Source organism: Saimiri boliviensis, chromosome 10 (assembly GCF_048565385.1).
Source record: "Saimiri boliviensis isolate mSaiBol1 chromosome 10, mSaiBol1.pri, whole genome shotgun sequence".
NCBI lineage: Eukaryota > Metazoa > Chordata > Mammalia > Primates > Cebidae > Saimiri > Saimiri boliviensis.
This window is the reverse complement of record NC_133458.1, coordinates 39,369,071-39,385,307: the sequence shown is the minus strand read 5'-3', so window position 1 is coordinate 39,385,307 and position 16,237 is coordinate 39,369,071. Positions and strand designations below refer to the sequence as shown.

Here is a 16,237-nt window from a genome sequence, read left to right as displayed (position 1 = left end):
TAATCAAGAGATTATTTTAAGTATACAGGAAGATGTGCATATGTTATATGCAAATACTACCCAATTTATATAAGGGATTTGAGTATTCATGGATTTTGGAATCTGCAGAGAGTCCTGGAACCAATTCCCCACAGATACCAAGGCATAACTATATTTATTCTATCATCTATTTGTTTATTCTCACATCAATATGTACTTTTAAAATAATAATAACTTTATTATTTAACTTTATTTATTACTTACGATTAGAGAGTTTCCTCTGGTGAGGCATCATTAAGCTGCCGATAAAGACAAGTGAGGGTTAGGATCAGTAAGAATGGGCAGAGGAAGATACAACATATCTCCTATGCATGAAGCAAAAGTGCAGCTCGGAAGCCAGCTCTGTCATTAGGTTGTCCTCTATACCCTCACTAGATTGTAAGCTTTTGAAATCAGAGACTATACCTGTCTCTATGTTACCTTGAGTACTTCACTCACTGCTTGGAACCTACATGCCTGCAATAATTTAAGCCTTCTCTGGCACCCAAAGCATAGAGCAAATCACATTCCTTCCCTTACCTTTGAGAAGCTCAGTCTTTAAGGGTAGAGATATGTGAACAGTTAAGAAGAAAATGAATGACACAGCAGAAAGACATGACTGTCAGAGAAGTCATTGGAGACTTTATAGAGGAAATTAAATTTTTATTTATCTTGAAGGAGCTTGCCAGAGGAAGTATAGTACATCGAACTTTTTAGACAGAGGGAACAGGAGACGCAAAAGCACAAAATGATGGAAGACATGATGAGTTTGGAGAATTATAAAACTTCAGTGTGGCTGAAGGGTAAGGTGGTTATAGAGTGCTGGAAGGTGATGCTGAATAAATAATCTGGGAAAAGTCTTCTTAAAAGTAATTTTTAATAGTTTGAACTTTATTCTGAAGTACACATGGATCCAATAATTTCATTTTGTGTGTGTGTGTGTGTGTGTGTGTGTGAGAGAGAGAGAGAGAGAGAGAGAGAGAGAGAGAGACAGAGTTTCACTCTTATTACCCAGGCTGGAGTACAATGGCGTGATCTCGGCTCACCGCAACCTCCGCCTCCTGGGTTCAGGCAATTCTCCTGCCTCAGTCTCCTGAGTAGCTGGGATTACAGGCACGCGCCACCATGCCCAGCTAATTTTTTGTATTTTTAGTAGAGACGGGGTTTCACCATGTTGACCAGGTTGGTCTCGATCTCTTGACCTCGTGATCCACCCGCCTCGGCCTCCAAAGTGCTGGGATTACAGGCTTGAGCCACCGCGCCCAGCCCATTTTGTGTTGTTTTAAGCAGAAGTGTGACATGATCAGCTTGAATAAATGAACACCTTGAACGCTTAAAGTGGATCACACAGTCTACTATTTTTAAAGTTATTCTTTGACCAAAATATTCTTTATAAACCAAGGGGGAAAAGGGCTTTCTTGAATTTTGGGGTTGTGGGATATATGATAAGCATTCTTGATTTATCATCTTCAATCCTGTTACATAACATAATAACCATGTTATTATCCTTAGCAGTGCTTTCCTCAATAAAATTTAATGGCCTATAAAATGTGACTTTCATTTACAAATATAGTACATCAAACCAGAATTTACATAGCTGCTATCCAAAATACCAACTGCAATTGACCCTTGGACAATATAGGGTTAGGGGTGCTGATTCCCTATGCAGTGGTACATGTTATATAATGTAATACATAACAAGTGTTATTATGTTATATAATGGGATTGAAGATGATAAATCTTTGGAAAGTGGGCAACTAAATTCTTATAATTCCATATCTTCCACATACATTTTACTTTTTTGATAAGAAGTGGTAACCTAGTTCGGAAAGAAAATAATCATCCCCTTTTACTGATGCAGGATACCAAGTCTATCTTAGCACCAAAATAGTGAATGATGGGGATCAAGCTCTATGAATACATTCATATGTGCATATATATGGATATATAGTACACACATATGCACATATATATACATATATACTTGCATATATATGTATATACATGTACATATATGTATGTATATTCTAATGTATATGTATGTATAACCAAGTTATTGCAGAGTTGACCTTTGAACAACATGGGTTTGAACTATACAGGTCCACTTACAGATAGATTTTTTTTTTCCATTTCTGCCATCCCTAAGGCAGCAAGACCAACTCCTTCCCTTGTTCTTCCTCCTCAGTTGATTCAACATGAAAACTATGAGAATGAAGACCTTTATGATGATTCACCTCTACTTAATGAATAGTACATACATTTCTTTTTCTCCATGGGTTTTTTAAATAACATTTTCTTTTCTCTAGCTTGCCTTATTGTAATAATATTGTATATAATACATATAATGTACCTAATATGTGTTAATTGACTGCTTATTTTACCTATAAGGCTTGTGGTCAGCTGTAGGCTATTGCTAGTTAAGTTTATGGCAGTCACAAGTTATTATATGTGGATGTTCGACTGCCTAGGGAGTCAGCACCCCAACCCTCATGTTGTCCAAGAGAATTGTCCAAAGGTCAATTGTAATTGGTATTTTGGATAGCAGCTGTAGTAAATTCTTGTTAGATGTACTATATTTATAAATGAAAGTCACATTTTATAGGCTATTAAATATTATTGAGGAAAACATTGCTAAAGGGTAAAATCTTGTCTAATGCTTGAAACATCTTTGGTTTCCTGTCACTTTAGATCTTTTTCAATTAATTGTGAAAATCTTTTAAGCTAAATTTAATACAACCAGATAGCCAAATATTTAAGTTCCACTAATGAAGATATCTAAATTTCTGTTAAAAATGTAAGATATGTGTTAAACCCTTCTAATATAATTCATCTTTCTCTCAGTCAAACCTTTTTTTTTTTAAGACAGTTTCTTTGCTTCTTCGTAAGTAGTCATAGTTCAACAAGGTTGCTATTGAAATTGTCTGTCTAAGCATGTCAACTATATAATAAAATGACTGGATAAGAGATAAATATAGAAAATTTAGCTTTTCTCTCTATCAGCAGTAACCCTTTAGGAATTAAAATGGTAAACTAATAACTATTTGTTTCATAATAATAGCAAACCATCAACTATTTAGATATAAATCTAATAAGAAATTTATAAGACATATATGGAGAAAATTGAATTGAATAAATCCTTATTGAAGTACCTAAAACAAGACTTGAATTGATAGAAAGATCATGATTTTTAATAAAATTGACATCTTAAAAATGCAAACCCTATCCAGATTTATGCACATTTAATAGAAGTATAAATACATCCTAATGAGGTGGTTTTGAAATTTTGTTAAATGGAACTTAAATTTCATATGGGAAGAAAAAATTAAAAAATGGTTGAGAGTGCATGCTTTGTAGGCAAATTGCCTTGGTTGGAATCCTGGCCCTATCATCTATTAGCTGTGTTATCTTTGGAATGGCATCCATCTTTTCTTATAGATATGCTTAAAACAGTGCCTGACATATAGTAAGCACTAAATATGGATTAGCTATACTTGTTATTACTTATGTTATTAGTATTGTTAATATTTGTTATTATATGGACGACTAAATGACCAAAGAGAGTCAAGAAATTTATGAATAAGATTTGTGCTTTCTCACGTATTAGAGCCATTAAAAAAATCAAAGTATCAAAATACCTAGCTGGATATTAATATAGGAATGAAAAGTGGATCAGAGGAACCAAACAGAAAAGCCAGAAATGAATCTTAGTAATTATGAGAATATGATAGATACTAAATTAATTCAATATAAAAAATTCATTTAATAAATCATGTCTGCTATCCAAATAAAAAAAAAAGAGGTTAGATTCATGTCTCATACCAAATATAACCATAAATGGTATCTTGATTAAATTTTTTAATTAAAAGAGAGCAATAATATTTGAAAAGAAATATAGGATACTCGATGTATAAGCTGAAGGTTGGGTAGTACTTTTCAACAAATATAGGAATTTGTCACTTGGAATACTAGAAGAAAAAAAGACAGCAAACAAACACAGGAATTCCAACTTCCAGCAGGTAAAATGATTTCATGAAATGTTAACATTGTGCACATGATAGATGGTCTATGGATAGTGTAAAAGAAAAAGAGAAAAGGAAAAATGTTTTTTAATGTACGCAGCAAAAAATATTGTTAACATCTGTTACATGCAAATATAAGTGACTGTATAAGGCAGAATTCAATAAAAACAGGCATTTCACAGTAGAGCAATCTACATGTCCCGTATTTACAATTTCATAGGTATTAAGGAAAATACAAATTAAAATGGCAAATTTGCCAAAAATTAAGGTGTGATTATGGTAATATCTATTGGTGGTGGTGGTTATAGGGAAAGGGATACTTTCAAAACTTGCTGATGTAAATATAATTCTTTCAGTTGTTTTGTAAAGGAACCTGGCAATATCTTTTAAAAATAAAGAAAATGCATACTTTTGACTTAGCCATTACATTCATGAGAATATATCTTATAGAAATAAGATCACAAAAGCATAGAGATTTACGTGCAGTGATATTATTGGTAGGTTTTTATTTTTTTATTTTTTTTACTAGGAGGGGCATTGGTAGTAAATGCCAGGGAAAATCACATAGCATCTAATAAGTGTATTTATGAACTACAAAAGCTTATGTTTTCAGTCTAGTCTAATCTAGACTGCAAATAAATTTGAGCAAGTGAATTCAAGCACAGAATTGCTTGAAGGCAGCTTGCATCAATCTACTTTCTTAGAGTATTCTGATATTGACTTATTAAGAAGATTACTGTGGTGTTGATTATTAAAATATTTACGTTTCTAGGTATTTGTCATTCAGTAGTATGTTATTCAATTAGCAACAAGTGTAGAGTTTTAAAAATATTCTTGTTTGTTTTTACTGCTGAGACATATTCTAGTGGAAATTTCAAATAAAGTATTAGTCATCCTAAAAGCACGATAAATTTTCTTAGAAAAGACAAGGTAAAGAACATGTATATCCTGCCTCAATTCTTTTATAAGGTAATAAGATGAATAAAAATATCATGGCACAATTTAGCATTGTAAAATAAAATTAACTGGTCATCTCTAGTGTGGTTGTGCTTGGAAGGTGAAAGAAGTCAAGATCTTGTTTGGGAACATTCTGTCTACCTTGACCTCACCCTTAAGAATCCTAACCTTTAGTTTGAAATCACATGGCTACATACATATCAACTTCAACAACAGTATATCTGGCAAGGTCATGCAGACCTGGGACTTGAGCTTCTGATTCTAAGTCCAGTGTTTTTCTGTATATCTTCTCTTGTGCATTCCTTATGATGATATGCTAACAAAAGCTATATGATCAGGCCTTAAAAATCTGCTTTTTTTTCCTAATGGCAGAATGGAGCGTATTATCACATCAGGTAAACTTTCTGTTCAAGGCTTAATGGAAATGAATGTCATACATAGATCATTGATAAATATCTCATTACAAAATTATGAGAGTTATCATTATTTGAGTGTATATTATGGTCCAGCCGTTTATATCACATTACTTCGAATTTTTGTAACTGTTAAAGGAAGATATTATTACTCCCATTTTATAGACGGACATTTTATAGAAAATACTTCCTCAAAGCTGTTAGTGCAGTAAAGAAGACAGGGTTAGAAAGCAGGTCATGTTGCTCTCTGACTAATGTTACCACTCATGTTTTCTATTTTGTTTAAAGCTTTATTTTATTTTACTTTGTTTATTTTTTGCACTTGTCACCCAGGCTGGAGTGCAGTGGCATGATCACGGTTCACTGCAGTCTTGACCTCCTGGGCTCAAGCGATCCTCTCATCTCTCAATCTCCAGAGTAGCTAGGACTACGGGTATGTGCCACCATGCCTGGCTAGATTTTGAAATTTTTGTGTTGCCCAGGCTGGTCTCAAATTCCTGGGCTCAAGTGATTCACCAGCCTGGACCTCCCAAAGTGCCAGTATTATAGGCCTGAGCCACCTTGCCTGGCCAAGTTTATTTTAGAATTAAAACTATTCCATGTGGATTGTTACATTTTATTTCATTGCTTTATATTTAGGGAATTGCTTTATAAACACCATTTTCTTAATTTTCATACTTAGCACTCCTTATGAAACATGAACTATTATTTGACCCAGGTTTTGATTAGAGGAATTGATTCACAGAGCTGTTAAGTAGCTGTGATTTCACAAGAAGCCAGACAGAGCAGGGTTCAAATTCTGGGTCTCACATCATCCAATTCAGTGTTCCAGCTTTGTTACTTATTGAGCAACCACTAAAAGCACAGGTTACATGACATCTGATAGCTCTCAAAATGGATTTCACAAACACAGTTCAGATTTCAACTCAGCAGCGACTCAGGAGCAAGGACACTTGGATGCGTGTCTTTATGGCATTTTTCCCAGGGTACACACAACCTGGAAGGTCTCTCGAGTATGGGGGAAGGTTTCACCCTGAGGAATCCTATTCCCTCTAAACTGGGACAAGGGGAAGGAGAGTACTGTCTCTCATCAGCCATCTCCTTAGGCAGGCCTGGGGCACTCCTGGGATGCTGGCCATGGCTTACTGACTGAGTGTTGAAAAGACCAGGCACTGGGGCACACTACACTACTCTTAAAAAGGAATCAGAGTACCTTGTGGTTATACTTGAAACAGATGAAGTTACATGATACCAAGAAACTGTTAGCAATTCCTTCCCTGAATCCCTCATTTTCTTAAAGCATTTTCTCCTTTTCCTCAACAAACTTTAAATTAGAGTTTAAAGAATGATAAGACTAAAAGGAGGGCTCTTTATGGTCTTTGGAAGAATTTGATGTTCCATTTGATCTAAGTGTGCAAAGCCTGAGTTCACAAGAGATCTTCTAATCTTTCTATTTTTCCACCTTATTCATATGGGAAAGAAGGAAGGGAATACTTAATTTCATTCTTCTTCCTCCTATTTCCTTGACTTGTTTAAAGTGCAAATGTTATAGACACCTAAGATAGGAATTTGACTGAAACAGCCTCTTATTTATTGTCTTAAAAATTAGTGTAATAAAATAGCATTTGTAGTCTTTGGACATTTAAATGTAGCGGGATATTTTCTTTTTCTTTTTTAAAAATTTTATTCAATTGTGTTTGGACTACAGGTGGTTTTTGGTTACAGGGATAACTGCTTTATTGGTGATTTCTGAGATTTTGGTATATCCATCACCCAAGCAGTGTACACTATACCCAATATGTAGTCTTTTATCCCTCCCCTTACCCCATTGTTCCCTATTGTCCCTAAACACGTTATATATTTCTTATGCCTTTGTAACCTCATAGCTTAGGTTCTACTTATAAGTGAGAATGTGCAATATTTGGTTTTCCATTCCTGAGTTACTTCATTTAGAATAAATGGTCTCCAGTTCCATCCAAGTTGCTGCAAAGGCCATTATTTCATTCCATTTTTTGGCTAAAAGTATTCCATGGTGTATATATGCCACATTATTTTTTTCTACTTGTTGGCTGATGAGCATTTAGGTTGGATCAATATTTTCACAATTATGAATTGTGCTGCTATAAACATGTGTGTGCATTTTTTTTTTCATGTAACGACTTATTTTCCTTTGGGTAGATACCCAGCAGTGGAATTGCTGGATCAAATGGTCATTCTTTAAGGAATCTCCATACTGTTTTCCACAGTGGTTATATGAGTTTACAATCCCATCAGGAGTGTAAAACTGTTCCCTTTTCAGCACATCCATGCCAACATCTATTATTTTTGACTTTTTAATTACGGCTATTCTTGCAAGAGTAAGATGGCATCTCATTGTTTTAATTTTAATTTGCACTTCCCTGATAATCAGTGATGTTGAGCTTTTTTTTTCTGTGTTTGTTGATTGTCTGTATATCTTGAGGATTTTCTATTCATGCCCTTTGCCCAGTTTTTCATGGTCTTATTTGTTTTTTTCTTTCTGATTTGTTTGAGTTCCTTGTAGATCCTGGATACTAGTCCTTTATCAGATGCATACTTTATGGATATTTTCTCCCACTCTGTAGATTGTCTGTTTACTCTGCTGATTATTTATTTTGCTGTGTAAAACTTTTAATTTAATTATCTCCCAAATATTTATTTTTGTTTCTGTTACATTTGCTTTTGGAATCTTTGTCATGAACTTCTTGCCTAAACCAATGACTAAAAGAGTTTTCCCAATGTTATCTTCTAGAATTGTTATGGTTTCAAGTCTTAGATTTAAGTCTTTGATTCATATTGAGTAAATTTTTATATAAGGTGAGTATCTAAGATCCAGTTTCATTCTTCTACATGTGGCTTGCCAGCTTTCCCAGCACCATTTATTAAAAAGGATGTCCTTTCCTCACTTCATGTATTTGTATGCTTTGTCAAAGATCAGTTAGGTATAAGTATTTGGCTTTATTTCTGGGTTCTCTATAATGTTACATTGGTCTACGTGCCTATTTGTGTACTAGTACCATGCTGTTCAGGTAACTATAAACTTGGAGTATAATATGAAGTTGAGTAATGTGATGCCTCCAGATTTGTTCTTTTTGGTTTGTTTGTTTTTGTTTTGTTTTGTTTTGTTTTGTTTTGTTTTTGTTTTTGTTTTTTTTTTTAGAAGGAGTCTCTCGCTCCTCCGACACCAGGCTGGATTGCAGTGGCGTAATCTCTGCTCACTGCAACCTCCACCTCCAAGTTCAAATGATTCTTCCATCTCAGCCTCCCGAGTAGCTGGGACTACAAGCGTGCACCACTGCATCCCGCTAATTTTTGTATTTTTAGTAGAGACAGCCAGGGTTTCACCATGTTGGCCAGGATGGTCTCAATTTCTTGACCTTGTGATCCGCCCACCTCGGCCTCCCAAAGTGCTGGGATTACAGGCGTGAGCCACCATGCCTGGCCTTGTTCTTTTTGCTTAGTATTGTTTTAGCTATGTGGGCTCTTTTTTAATTCCATTTGAATTTTAGGATTTTTTTTTCTAGTTCTGTGAAGAATTATGATGGTATTTTAATGGAATTGTATTGAATTTGTAGATTGTTTTGGCAGTATGGTCATTTTCACAATATTGATTCTACCCATCCATGAGCATGATAAGTATTTCCATTTGTTTGTGTTACCTGTGATTTCTTTGAGCAGCATTTTGCAGTTTTCCTTGTAGAGACCTAACTTCTTAGGTTAAGCATATTTTCATGTATTTTAGATTTTTTTTGCAGCTGTTGTTAAAAAAAAAAAATTGAGTTCTTGTTTTGATTCTCGGCCTGGTCGTTGTCAGCAGGGACATTTTCTAAAGTGTAGGTTGTAGTTTTTTATCTTCTGTTTCTTATTGTCCCCTTCACTTTTCTTGTCCTTTTTTTCCTGCTATTATCTTCTTGATTTTTTTAAATATACAGATAGCTACTTCTTTTTCTGACAATTTTTGCTGTTTCTTTTTCTCCTCTGCACATATTTATTTATTTTCTTATGCATACTTCTTTCTCTCTAGGTTAATATTTGATTAACTCCCCTTCCCTGTCTCTCTTCCTTCTTTCCATAAATCTTTATTAATTGCCTGCTCTGGGCTAGGATTCTATACCTTCTAAACCCGTAATCTATTTTCTATAGCCAACAGTGTTAAAATCATACTGTCAAGATAACTACTTATTTTTAATACTTAAGATATTTTAAATTTTCAAACAATTTAATTAATACAATGTTGAGTTCAAATTGAAAAAGAAATGGAAAACTCTAATAATTCTAGCAACCTCCTGCTTTTTAATAATGTATTAGAAAATTTGCCTCTTCCAAAACCTAAAATGCAATTAAAAAAAAAAAGAAAATTTGCCTCTTTTTCAAAAGCCTACAATGAATCTATTCATATAAGGCAAAAGCAAACCATTCTGTTCATTCTCTTTTTCTCTCCACAAGATTTTTTTTTTTTTTTTTTTTTTTTTTTTTTTATACAGAGTCTTGCTCTGTCACCCAGGCTGCAGGGCAGTGGTGTGATCATAGCTCGCTGAACCCAGGATTCCTGGGTTGAAGCTATCATCCTGCCTCAGCCTCCTCACTAGCTGGGACTACAGGCACATGCCACCATGCCTAACTAATTTAAAAGAAAAAAAAATTGTGTACAGGTAGGTCTTGCTATGTTGCTTAGGTTGTTCTCAAACTTTTGATCTTAAGCATTTCTCCCACCCAGGCTTCTGAAGTGCTGAGATTGTAAGTGAGCCACCATGCTCAGCCAGAATTAGTTTTTAAAAAGAGAATAGGATTTGAAAAAGGAAAATATGAAGTGGGAGAGAAGAAATACACACATGAACTCTCTTGATAATTGCTATAAAATTGAAATATTTCGCCTTGCGAAAGGAGCGCTTCCATGAACACCTCTAAATTATCTTATTACCTTCTAAATTAGGTGTGAAATTTACCTTCTAAATTACAAGTGAAATCTACTGTAGTTTTTGTTATTTGGATGGAACCCTAGGTACGTGGTCCAGTTCATGAGTTGAACAAAATCATGTTCATTTAGTACAAGTAGAAAGAAATAAAGAGCTATGGTTTACATGTCTCACAACACTGAAGATCCTCCCCATAAGCAGTATTTATTATGGGTTTTAATGACGTCTCTCTGTTTTATCTCTCCAGCGCCTGAGTAGCAGAGTCCACTGAGTCATGCTACATCTCCTCCAACATGTCAGCATTTTTTCCCCCAGGATTTTGGTCACTCTAGATCAGAAATGTTGTTAGCAACAGTTCCTTGAGGGCAGTGGCTAGCATGGTTCCAGCCAACAGGCGCTGCCAAATGGCTCTTAATATAAACGACCGCTTATTAATCTATTTAGTTTGTGAGTTTGGAGTTTTGTGTGTAAAGTCCTATTTATGTCCGTATGGTAGATAAATGAAACAAATGAATAACAGAAGTAACCATTTTGACACTTTAGATTTAGATAATATTGGATTATTTCTGGATTGTGAAAGAAGAAGGAAGAAACATATGAAAGAGAATTTTTACTAGAGGAGAGAAAGAAGGGGGTGAAAACAAAAGAATAGATGCATAAGGATGGGAGGAGAAAAGGAGGAGAGCCTTTTTTTTTTTTTTTTTTGAAACAAAGTCTCACTCTGTTGCCAGGCTGGAGTGCAGGGGCACAATCTTGGCTCAGGCTCACTGCAACCTTCGCCTCTGGGGTTCAAGCGATTCTCCTGCCTCAGCCTCCTGAATAGCTGGGACTACAGGCATGTGCCACCACGCCCGGCTAATTTTTGTATTTTTAGTAGAGACGGGGATTTCACCATATTGGCAGGATAGTCTTGATCTCCTGACCTCGTGATCCTCCCGCCCTCCCGCCTCTGCCTCCCAAACTGCTGGGATTACAGGCATGAACCATTGTGCCTGGCCTTTTTTTTTTTTTTTTTTTTTTTTTTTTTTTTTTTAAGGCTAATGAGAGTTTACTACCTATCTAACTCTTCTCATTCTTCAAGTCTCAGACCAAATCCCATCTGTTTGAAAACCTCTAGGGTATTCTATCTTATACTTCTGTTATGTGCAAAATTAATTTGCCAATTAATTGTTAACTGTTTTATAAACTATCTTAAAATGGTTAATTAAATCTTTGGGATGGTATTTAGCTTTCTCCAGGATTATGACATACCTTCTCAACTAGACATACAATGGCTAGGAGTCAAGGATGATTTCTCATAAATTCCAGTCTTATTTTACAATGCCTAGAATGGTTGTTGTCACAGAAATATTCATTACCTGAGAGAAAGGATGACAGGAGGGGCAGAATGGATGGAAAGAGGACATGGGAATGAGGTGCTGAGGATAGATGAGGAAGAAAGCTGTTTTAGTTGAGAGGGTAGGTGAGAGAAGTATGGAAAGGAATTGCCTTGGACCCAGGAAGCCTGGTGAAGATGCTTAGGTCCTGCAGGGGTATGAATAGTGTTCTTTTAGTTTTTCTTGTTAGGAGGTTTCTTCATTTTGGGAGAGTTTTTTTTGAAAAGAGTGAACTTAAATTGGAGAGAAGTGCATTTTAGTATGTCGATAGCATTTGAATTTGTAAAATGGGCCTATGGATGATCTATGGTATTTATATATCCATATTTTACTTTTTGTATTTTATAATTATTATTTAATAATCATGAGTGACATTTTAAAAATTACAGAAAAATTTACATCTAAAATTTCAGAAATGTTGTTTTTGACCAATGAAGTAACTTGCATTTGAAATAATGGAGATGCAATGTTCAAAATTTCAACTGTGGTTAAAACAATAGTGTGATATATGATTCATTAGAAGGAAGATGTGCCTTTCAAATTCAGATTGAACATAATAAAAGTCACTCTCTAATTTTCTATTTTTGATAATAGGACATCTCCAAGTTTGCAGAGAAAGACAATATAGTTCTTGGAGAAGGTGGAATCACATTGAGTGGAGGTCAACGAGCAAGAATTTCTTTAGCAAGGTGAGTAACTGATTATTGGTCTAGCAAGCATTTGCTGCAAATGTCATTCATGTAGAAAACTACAGACATTTCTCTATTGCTTTATATTCTGTTTCTGGAACTGAAAACGTCCTGGGAATTTTATAGCTAGTGGGTTAAGAATCACATTTAAGAACTATAAATAATGGTATACTATCCAGATTCGGTAGAGATTATGGGTTATTTAAAATCTGTGCCCACATTTTGGTGTCTGTATATTTTCTTGCCTCATGGTATAGTTTAATACAAATGGAAAACTCTAGGATTCTGCGTAATACTGGAAAGAGAAGGTGTAAATATCTGTTAGTTCCATCATAGACCCTGCCACTCCAATGTACATACCAGCTTTAGGCTTCTGTTTAGGTTTCTTGGTATAGATAAACAAACATTTTCAAAATTTTTGAGCATAATTTTCATCACAAAAGTAGGAAGGCAAATGATATCCCTTGGTTTAAAATTGGTAATCTTCAAAATAAAGAGGACAAACACATTAACATAGTTAGGGGAGGAGCTCCCTTAGTAGAAACACTCTTGGTCCAAGCGTGTTAAAGCTGTCAAAGGCATGTAAATATAGTTAATGTATGTTAAGGAGAGAGCTTTGTGGTTAAACTGTAACTTTCCGTTTAAACAATTATTGGTGACAGTGACGCGGATGTCAAATGTTTCTCAAGCTTTATCTGAACAAATTTCTTCTCACTTTGTTGCCAGAGTCATTAACAAGAAATCACATTGACTCACCGATGTTTTGGCTCCTTTCCCTTACTTTCTCTTGCTTCCAAAAGCTTCAACAGGAAACACTCTCTCTGAGCACCTGCAATTGCCTCCTAGTATCCTAGGCGTGTGTGTGTTTTTGTGTATGTGTAATCCCCTTACAGCTCTTCAAAGTGAGAATTGTTCTCCGTTCTTTACAGAAGAGATCATAAGATAACAGGCTGTTAGATGTCAACTTGACAAAACCAAGTAGAGTCAGGATTGAACCATATCTTTTTGATTCTTTCCATTGAACCTTGCTTTGATCTTAGAATTACACTGTAAAGTAATAAATCAATAGATATGGATAACTCACAGACAAGATAATAGTTTCTAAATAAATGGAAGTTGATTATTTTCATCTGTGAGCCAAGGTAAGACCTATTCTACGCATTACACGAATTTAGATAAGGTAAAGTATATGGCTTCTAGTCCTCCAACATAGAATTGGGTTTGTGTTATCAGTTTAGATTTGGTTTTGCTGTAAAGAGCACACCCTTTAAGGAACTACTAAAAATAATTGTTTATTCATATTCTCATCAGAATGTGTAATGTGTTGTCCAGTTTGGATGATGAATTTATTATTTTTGATCTCATAAGGAACTGGTCCTAGATGTGAAGGAGAGAATTAAGAACTGAGTGTGGGGGGGGGAGGGGAAACTGTGTACATTTTGATGGGATCCATTATCTAGCTCTTGCATGCTGCTTTCAAAAGTAAGTTACACTTTGAAGATTGCTTTAGACTTTATTTTAAAGTTTTGCCATTGGTTTTTTTAAAAAAATTTTAAATTGGTTTTAGAAATTTCTTAATTGTGTGCTGGTTGAATACAGGTTTCTACACAAGTACCGATAATTACATGTATAAACACAGAATCCTATGTATTTGAGAGATAAGTAAGGTTACTGACAATCATACTTGAAAAATTTAAATGTTGTGAAGAAATGATCCCATTTCTATTAATATGGAAACTATGTCTTCATCTTTATTACTGTTCTAAGATCAACTCAATGTAGATTTTACATGCTTATAGTTTCATATTTTAGCTAAATACTAAAATATTATGGGTATACCTTTTGTTGTGAAGTACTCATACTTCTTTGGAACTTTTATGAATATGGCACAGAGACTGAAACTACAGGAACAAAGTGCAATAGTGATTATACAGTTGTGGCAGCCCTGCTCTCAAGTTGTTGATAGCAGTTAGCACTTAGAAAAACATGTTTACAATAATTTCACATAAGTGCTGCAATTTATTAGCTATCTCTGACATTTTACAGTTTGAAATAGTCTATTTTCTTCTTGGTGTCCTCACCAAAATGCAAGATCCTTGAGGACAGGCACTATATAATTTTTGCCATTGTATTTTGAGCACATAGCATGGTACTGGCCTCTAAATAGATACTATTGATAAAACGTTTTCTTTTTTAAGGTAATATTTTAAAGTATGTGCTATGGTACAATTCAGTTTGTAACTTTTGCCAGTTTATTCCACTTACATCTAACAAAACCATGTCAGCAATTCTTGGAATGTTGTGAAAAGTGATAAAAATCTTTTCAACTTATTCCTTTATTCCTCATTTAAATTAATCTACCCTAGTAAAAAGGCATGTATGAAAGTGCTACTTCTGCACCACTTTTGAGAATAGTGTTATTTCAGTGAATGGATGTGGTGACCATATTGTAATGCATGTAGTGAACTGTTTAAGGAAAATCATCTACACTAAAAGATACAGGAAATAGTGAGGAAATGTAATTTAATTTCCATTTTCCTTTTAGAGCTGTATACAAAGATGCTGATTTGTATTTATTAGACTCTCCTTTTGGATACCTAGATGTTTTAACAGAAAAAGAAATATTTGAAAGGTATGTTCTTTGCATAACTTACTTATAATACTCATGCTAAAATACAATAAAGAAAGACTATACCATCATACACTGCATTTTACCTCTTAAGAAATATGTTCACCCTTGTTGGTGTGGCAGAATGTAGCATGGTATTAACTCAAACCTGATCTTCCCTACCTAGCCAAGATTCAAGATCACTTCCATTAAACCCTTTTCTGTCCATCTCATGCTAAACCAATTTTTCCCATTGCTATGCTGTTATAGCAATTGCCATCTATGTAGTTTTTGCAGTATTATTGACTTGTGACATACATTACTTTAATTGATTATTATACTTAACATTTTCATTTACTTTTTTGTGTTAGTATTTTATTCTGCCTTCTCCTTAAATAGTACACTTCTTAAGAAAATACATATGCCAAGTGTTTTACTGGTTTAATGTAGGTGAATGCTTAGACTACTCATCTACCTCAATACTTCTTTGGAGACCTCCTTCTCAGTCACACAGAGCTCAGGACTTATATTTCCTTGGAACTCCCGTTAGGGTCCAATATACATGAAATTCCCTAGACAGACAGTTAGTTACATGACCTGATTTCAAAATTTTTAAATGATTTCATGAACTATAAGGTAGTCTATTAGGATAACAGTTATTATACTCTTCTAGAAATAAAGACTTTAAGCTATAAAGATGGATATGTGTATAAAATGGCTAGATTATTCTTAGAAGTATCTTTCTTAAAATTTAGTTAAATTTAATATCTAAGATACTATTTTTACAACCCTGTGACTGTGATAAGTAACTTCTATATCAATATAAATCTTGCTGCATTTGTATTGTTGTGTTAGTGTGTTATGGAATAATCTAGAACGATATATCTTTCTATATGATATATAATATTTTAATGCCTAAAAAACCTGATATTTCTTAGATGATTCTAGTCTGGATTTACTTCTAGAATAGATGAAAATTTTATTAGAGGAGAGTCAAACTAATTATCAAATTCTCAGTTATTGTTGCTGTTTTATTTTTAGCGAAACAGATTTAGTCTTAATGTAAGCACTTGAGAAATAAATTAGTGGTCAACCTAAAATGTAAAAAAAAGAAAGAAATTAATAGAAAATTTAAAGAACAACAAGACTCTGACATTTAAAAGACATGGAAGTACAGATCTCTAGGGACCTTAAAGATCATCTAATACTTTCCTCATTTTCTA

General features: G+C 34.3%; 1 protein-coding gene across 4 annotated transcripts in view; it reads left to right on the top strand.

The window, feature by feature from the left end:
* CFTR (CF transmembrane conductance regulator) overlaps positions 1 to 16,237 on the top strand; it is a 230,318-nt gene that overhangs the window by 88,913 nt on the left and 125,168 nt on the right. For all 4 annotated transcript variants that reach the window (XR_012512045.1, XM_074379167.1, XM_003921052.4 and 1 more), the window contains exons 12-13: positions 12,312 to 12,406; positions 14,952 to 15,038. Coding sequence is in view for 3 of the 4 variants with exons in the window: in XM_074379167.1 (XP_074235268.1) it covers positions 12,312 to 12,406; positions 14,952 to 15,038 (182 nt within the window). In the remaining variant the exon portion in view is untranslated. The remainder of the gene's footprint in view (positions 1 to 12,311; positions 12,407 to 14,951; positions 15,039 to 16,237) is intronic.